The sequence below is a fragment of the Rattus norvegicus genome, chromosome 19 (genome assembly GCF_036323735.1).
Source record: "Rattus norvegicus strain BN/NHsdMcwi chromosome 19, GRCr8, whole genome shotgun sequence".
In the NCBI taxonomy this organism is placed as follows: domain Eukaryota; kingdom Metazoa; phylum Chordata; class Mammalia; order Rodentia; family Muridae; genus Rattus; species Rattus norvegicus.
In genome coordinates this window covers 19,423,325-19,431,171 of record NC_086037.1, presented here as the reverse complement: position 1 = coordinate 19,431,171, position 7,847 = coordinate 19,423,325, and the positions used below count along the sequence as shown (strand labels likewise).

Genomic DNA, 7,847 nt, shown 5'->3' with positions numbered 1-7,847 from the left:
GAAGCTCATGGTATATCTTACTCAGGCCTGTGAGCAGTGCTCCTTTGGCGACATTGGTACAGAGAGGAGAACCCCACCACCAGCATGAGGTTCCCTTCACTGCTGGCTCCAATATTGCACTTTCCTCTGCCAACTGGTCTCCACACTTTTCCTAGCATTTAAAGACTTCAACTCTTTCTCCTAAGGAATTTTCTGGCAATTGTCGATTGCTAAGCACATGACTTCATGAGTGTTCCCCTAACACACACCCATGTTGTAACCTACCATGCAGACTATTTCTTGATGTGATATAAAGCACCTGTACATAATGAGACAGGAGAACTTTTGACTGCATATTCAAGCTAGTATGAAATCTCAGGAAGTTTTAATGGCTAACATTGGTGAATGAGGACAATTTGAGTTAGGATGAGACATTTTGGGGCAAGATATAGAAGGAAACATTCATTTAGATGCATAGGAATTACTAAGGTTTTTTTATAATCAAGCCTTGAAGAAAATTTGGCTTTGGAAGCAGGAGATGTTCAGTGGCTCTCCCCAGGAAAGTCTCCTGGAAAGGGCACCTCAGCTTATGCTCAGTACAGGGAGAACATTAGCAGGGAGGCAAAGTCTGCTCCCCATGACATCAGCTGTCCCTTCTTGGACATTCTATTGTCTCCTAGAGAGTTCTGGCATCCTCTGTGATGTCACCAGACATCAGTGACAACCAGTGCCCTAGTTTCTCTCAGTCTGAGTCTGGCAGTTACAAGCTAAGACATGTTTTCCCGTCTTCGCAAGCGTTTTGGGAGGGGGAACGTCGATTGTGGAGAGACTAAAGTGAAGGAGTTTGGCCTTTCGTCTCAAAGTAATGATGGAGAAAGACAGCACTTCTGGGGAATGTTTAGTAAGTTCTGGGCAATATATTTTGAGCTCCCTGTCAGGGGGGCTGCAGGCTTAAGCTGACCTTTCTAGCAATGGGCCACAACAACTGGAGCATCTGAAAAGGAATTGAATTTTCATGAATATCACAATTCCTGAAAGTCAGGATTTCAGAACTTTAGTTTCCCCAACCCCACAGGGAGTATATGGTAAGGCCAATGCTATTATCCTGTGAATTTCTGGCCTTTACTTTTACAGTGAATTTGTTAGGTTACATTGATATAATAACACGATCAGGAGTCATGGAGGGTCCACCTTTTCTGAGTTTAGACAGGGCAGCAATGTATTTCACTCTCATTGCTTCTTTAAATACAGTGGATATCTGACAATAGTAACAGGGAGAAAATTGTGCTCCAGGCAATAAGCTTATGTTCTTAGACGACCTCTGATTTCTTCTAACTGGCAGGGTCATCATTAGCTTTATATATTAGAGGTTGTGTGTTACAAACATTTTTCTAAAATACCAAAAATGTTTGGAACATGTGGACCAAGATTCAGCCTGTAACCTATTGGAACTTCTGGGGCATTTGTTATTTCATATAGGGGAATTGATAAGTCTATTGAACATGTCCTTCCTGGAAATGTGTTTTAAATCCAAAGTTGTTGGCCTAGAGTATCAGGGTAGGACATCTGAGTGTCTCCAATCAGTCAAGTTTAGTGGATGGTGAATTTATCATCTGAGTTCTGAAACCACAGGGGTGAGGGTCCTGAAATAAAGCTGTACCCTGTTCAGTTTATGATAATCCTGGAGAAGCCATCTCCATGGTACATGTAAGCACGTGATTTCTGGCATAGGGAACACCTGGCTGCTTACATCTCTTGGTCTCTATAGAGTAGTGGGAGAACTGAGATCCACTGAGGACGCCTCTTAAGGATAGACCAATCGCCTAGCAGTGACACTGGGTTCCAGGCTTGTTCTCCTGTTTAGGCCTAACTGTGGTCTATGTACACTCTATGCATTCTCCCCATGCAGGTTCACTTGTGTTCTTCTACCTACAGACACTGGGAGAGAAACATCATCCCCTGGCACTGAACTAAGCGAGAATCAGGCCAAGAAGGAAAAGGAGAGGCTGATTAAAGAGCTGCAGCTCATTACCGAGGAGAGAAATGACCTGAGAGATCGCCTGAGGTTTCTGACAGAGAGATCCATGAAGAACATGTATGAATCGCTCCAAATGCTCTTGTTTCATTCCTGGGTCTGCAAGGTCACCTTCATCTTATCCTATTAAGGTTTTGGGTTCTAGAAAGCTGTGCCTCCCTAACCACCCTGTGCTAAACCTCACCTCCCATATAGAGGAGATTCAGAACCTTGACCCTTCCTGAGGAGCGAGATGGAAAATGGACTCATCTGCTTCCATTTATTGAAAAGCAGAACTTGTGGTCTGAATGAAGAATTCGGGGATAAAGTCAGGGAGAGTGAGTGTCTAGTGTGCATTTGCAAAGCCCTTGACAGCTGGTGGCTTTGCAAGATTGTAATTGCAGTGAGTTTATGGTGAGTCTCTGTACTTGCTAGGCAGGGACTGAGTGCTGGAAGATCCAGGCAGCAACCTGAGGGGCCTGGTCCCAAACAGTTCATCTCAATGCTTGACTAGAAGTTGTCAGGCTCAGGCCTGTTTGTTATTGTCTGTGTGTCTGTGGGAGCCCCTCGGACACAGCAATGGTGCTTGATTTTCTCCTGGTTCTCACAGTGCTCTCTGTTTCCATATTTGCTTTTCTCTTTCTCTGACTCTGTTTACAGTTCTCTTTGTTTTGTGGGTGTGTCTCAGTCTGTGAGTCTGTGTGTGCATACATCCAAATGCATATGCACAACTGTTATATGTTTATATTTCCCTCCACACCCGGAATATAGGAGTCTATGTCTTGGCCTAAGTATTTTTTTTTTTTATTCTACTCAAAAATATTCTTTTTCTTTCTTTTTTTTTTCTTTTTTTTTTTTTTTATTAACTTGAGTATTTCTTATATACATTTCAAGTGTTATTCCCTTTCCCGGTTTCCGGACAAACATCACCCTCCCCCCTCCCCTTCCTTATGGGTGTTCCCCTCCCAAACCTCCCCCCATTGCCACCCTCCCCGCATAGTCTAGTTCACTGGGGGTTCAGTCTTAGCAGGACCAAGGGCTTCCCCTTCCACTGGTGCTCTTACTAGGATATTCATTGCTACCTATGGGGACAGAGTCCAGGGTCAGTCCATGTATAGTCTTTAGGTAGTGGCTTAGTCCCTGGAAGCTCTGGTTGCTTGACATTGTTGTACTTTTGGGGTCTCGAGCACCTTCAAGCTCTTCCAGTTCTTTCTCTGATTCCTTCAACGGGGGACCTATTCTCAGTTCAGTGGTTTGCTGCTGGCATTCGCCTCTGTATTTGCTGTATTCTGGCTGTGTCTCTCAGGAGCGATCTACATCCGGCTCCTGTCGGTCTGCACTTATTTGCTTCATCCATCTTGTCTAATTGGGTGGCTGTATATGTATGGGGCACCTGTGGGGCAGGCTCTGAATGGGTGTTCCTTCAGTCTCTGTTTTAATCTTTGCCTCTCCCTTCCCTGCCAAGGGTATTCTTTTTCCTCATTTAAAGAAGGAGTGAAGCATTCACATTTTGATCATCCGTCTTGAGTTTCCTTTGTTCTAGGGATCTAGGGTAATTCAAGCATTTGGGCTAATAGCCACTTATCAATGAGTGCATACCATGTATGTCTTTCTGTGAGTGGGTTAGCTCACTCAGGATGATATTTTCCAGTTCCAACCATTTGCCTACGAATTTCATAAACTCGTTGTTTTTGATAGCTGAGTAATATTACATTGTGTAGATGTACCACATTTTCTGTATCCATTCCTCTGTTGAAGGGCATCTGGGTTCTTTCCAGTTTCTGGCTATTATAAATAAGGCTGCGATGAACATAGTGGAGCACGTGTCTCTTTTATATGTTGAGGCATCTTTTGGGTATATGCCCAAGAGAGGTATGGCTGGATCCTCAGGCAGTTCAATGTCCAATTTTCTGAGGAACCTCCAGACTGATTTCCAGAATGGTTTTACCAGTCTGCAATCCCACCAACAATGGAGGAGTGTTCCTCTTTCTACACATCCTCTTGGCCTAAGTATTTACCTGTAACACTTTCATGGTGATGTGAATGCTTTGTTCTGGGAGCCCCAAGGTCAACAGCACAGTTCTTTGCTTATGTGGCCACGTTTGCCTGTATATTTGTATTCGTTGTGCAGATTATAATTTTGGGATGATATATGGTCTGTTATCAGGACAGGAAAAAGTAAATCACAGGATTCTGGGTGCATTGGGGGTGGGGGAGCATGGAGAGGTGTGGCCTAGGCTCTTGATAGCTCAACTGGCTGGACTGCAGATTTCCTCTTGATTGAATAAAGGGAGCCAGGGAACCCTCCATCTGGATGCCGAGATTCTGGTGTGCTGGACGCAGAAAAACATGTTTCTGAAGCTGAAGAAGGTCCAATATGTAGAATTCAGAAGGTGTCCTTCCAGGACTGGTGTAGTACAGGACCCACCCTGAGTTCATATCTTCCTAAATGCTGATGTTCATTGGATTCTATCATTTGGGGCCAGGCCACACTTCAGGCCAAATCCATATTATGAAGACCTGGAGAGAATGGAGGAGGCGGTCATGTCAATTCTGCACAACTTAGAGATGGAGAACACTGAGATCCATGAGAACAACCGTAAGCTGAAGAAGGAGATTACCTTCTCTAGGTAAGTCCTGGTCAGAAAGGCTGTCACCTGTGGAATGGCTATTTCTGATTTCTTTGTTCTGGATTGGACGGTCTTCAGCTCTGGTTCTATCTCTTGTGCTGTTTACACATCAGTGTGCCAGGGTCATCAGGACTCAGTTTTCAGTTCCATAAAAGACTGTTACTCATCCCAGGATTGTCTAGGCATCTGCAGAAGGCTCTAGATAGAACAGCACTGATTGACGTCAGCAGAACGTTATTAGGCTGACCTGGGCCTCTGGGGTCATACCAGGTTTTACAACACTCAGTGCGTGGACCACAGGGTTAGCATGACCTTCTCTTGGTTCTACTGACCTCTTTTGCGGGTGTTTGCCAACTACTAATTGATGTTGGCCCCATGCATTGGGCTTTCATGGATAGTTATAGATCCATGTTCTTTTTGAGAGATGTGGACACTAATTGGTACTCAGGCCAAGCAAACAATTTATTCTTCCCCGAATTAACTCTTTGTGGTTTGTGCAGCAGCATTATGTGTATCGAGATGTATTTTATTAAGTCTTCATGGGTATCTGGGACCTGGTAGAGTTAGTGGGACTTGGGAGTAGGAATGGGAGAAAGGGGCAGCATGATCTTACTATGCAGACTGTATTTCCAGAAACCTGCTCAGCCAGCTCCTGATGGAGAACACATGTAGGAAGAAGTTGCTCCCACTGAAGCAGGAGAGCAAGGAGGGACATCTTGAGTGTGCAATGAACCAGAAATATTTGGTTGACTTCAACAAGAAAGATAAAGACCAGCAACCTCCAGACCCAGCATCATCAGGTACGGAGGGGCAGCTGTTAGCTTAACAATATCTGATAAAATTTGCCAATTTGATACATCTTTGCTCTCTCCTACCACCTTTCTAATTTACACACACAACCTGCCAACCACCTCATGTAATGGAATTTTTCATTTCTCTGCCTATGCACAAGTATTCTGGGAAGTCAACCACTTTTCAGAAACTGAATTATTTTGCAAGTATATTTTGCTGCCACTTTTGAAGCTGCATTATAGAAATGGTGACAGATCAATAACATATCACATTATTGCACATGCACGTGATAGATTGGATGCTATGTAGAGTTTTGAACATGTTCTTGGTTCTTGAGAAATGACAAGTGGTCATGTGACTTCTTGTGTAGGAAGCACCTTTCCGGGATAAGAACCAAGTGCAAATGTCAAATTAGTACTTGTCATTGGCTTTAACCTTGGTGACATATGGACATCTCCTTTCTTCCTGCAACCCAATGAGGTCCCTTCCATTGCCCTGTTCTTGGTTTGCACTGGTATAAGTCTGGGTCCCATATTGGCAGCCCACATTACTGTGAGGGTTTCTGGAGATTTTCCCTGCCCACAGAGTTAGCAACAATGATATCAGTTAAAAGGTCCATGTTGACTGTCCAATAGAACTGAGGTGGTAGAAGGCAGCATTCTGACAGCTGGCTTGCTTTTCAACACCAAATCAGTGTCTGAAAAACTGCCTTCCTCTCCCAGGTCTCAGAAAGTGCAAGAGAGCTGGAATTGGACACACAGCAGTAAGAGAGCTTCCTGAAGAATAAGTTGCTTTCTCACGAGTCCCTGATGACAAACATCCTGAACGGTAACAACATTTTTTGGATGAGTATTCTTCCTCAGAGTTAATTTGTCATTTCTTAGAGACCCTAAATTTATATAACACTAAGCCAGCCTGACTGATTGAGGTCTTACTCACTTTCTTCTTCAGAAAACATCACTTGAGAGACAACTTGGGGGACCGCCTTTCATTATGTGTGCTAGAGGAGAAACAGCAATACATCTGTGCTTCTACATGTTCGTTAAGAATATGCTGTTTAGAAATATTTTTGTTATGATTTTAATTGAAGTTTTCTTTTTGTTGTTTCATATTTATATGTTCTTGTTACTATTTTTACTTTCAAATATTTTTAAATATTTTTATTCATTCATTTTAATCCTGTTTTGTTGTAAAAATGTATTCAATATGAATAAATATTGATTTCTATCTCTTGACTGTTAAGACCATCATTCTTATTCAAGGGTTCTGTCCCCTCCTGAGGGCTTAGAACTGACAGCTAGAGATGGATCTCTGCATGTTCCATGGAGCCTGGGCTAATAAGTGAATTCAGAGTCACCATGGGGTACTCAGTGTGACAGTGTCTTTTGTGTGGATAATGTGGCTTTTTCTCAGCACACACTTTATGATATAATCACTGACATGCTTTACCCAATTGTTAGGGTCCATGTGGTTCTTCTAAGAGAGCAGCAGATGCTCTATCCTGTGAGTCATCACCACAGCTCCTGCAGGTGGCTTCTGTTATTCCACATGAGGTCCTGTATTAGGTGGACAGCATCACCTCCAATTAAATAGAGAGATCTCAGGAGATGTGTGTTCACAGGGAACTTACTGAGCCGTGCCTGCTCAACGTGTTAGGTTGCCAGGCATCCGTACAGGGCTCTGGTGTTCCCACTGCTCATTGTGGGTCAGGATCATCCTCCAGCATCACTTAGTTTCCATATTAGAGCAGATCTTTCAACTGTTATCAATGATGACCATATGTATTGTGCACAACTGATAAAATACAGAAAAGAAGCTAGCTTCTTCTAGGCCAGCTTGGCATAATCAGTTTTTTGATTGTTAGCAAGAAAATTATTTTAATCTGAGCCATTTAGGGAGGAACCTCAAGAGCATCCATAGTGAATGTAGCCTGCAGCTGTGAACACAGCTTTCTTCTGGAGAGCAGGCCTGTGCAAGCCCAGAACCTAGGTGGGACAGTTCAAGGTACCCTTTTTCCATGGCCAATCTGAGATCGTATTGAGAATGTATTTTTTCCAGTGACTGATTTCGAATTCATGGAATTGAACTAACTTACTGAGAGTGGAGGTGACTCAGAGAGTTAAAGTACAGAAGGAATAATCCAGAATGTCCACAAAAGCTTGCTGTCACCCCAGGGCTTTTAAAAGCTCAGCAGCTAGAGAAGCAATGTAGTATTTGGTTATTCTCATGCTTAGGTCTAGTCATTCATTTTAAGCTGACCATGACACAAAAAGTGTCCTCTGTGACATGATAGAAAGTAGTTGTAACTAGATTCACCCCACACTATCACATCACTACCGTATTTGAGGTTCTCAGTTACTATCTAAGAACCTGGAAGAGGCCTGGGTCTTGCTACACAAACTCATGATTTATGTCTTCATGACACTGTGTGC

General features: G+C 43.2%; 1 protein-coding gene across 1 annotated transcript; it reads left to right on the top strand.

Moving 5' to 3' along the window:
• Positions 1-612: 612 nt before the first annotated feature.
• LOC134483208 (uncharacterized) lies at positions 613-6,410 on the top strand. The gene is made up of 4 exons (XM_063278479.1): positions 613-880; positions 1,915-2,074; positions 4,480-4,623; positions 5,257-6,410. The coding sequence occupies exons 1-4, from the start codon at positions 754-756 to the stop codon at positions 5,447-5,449; spliced, it is 624 nt and encodes a 207-aa protein (XP_063134549.1). The 5' UTR covers positions 613-753; the 3' UTR covers positions 5,450-6,410.
• Positions 6,411-7,847: the final 1,437 nt, after the last annotated feature.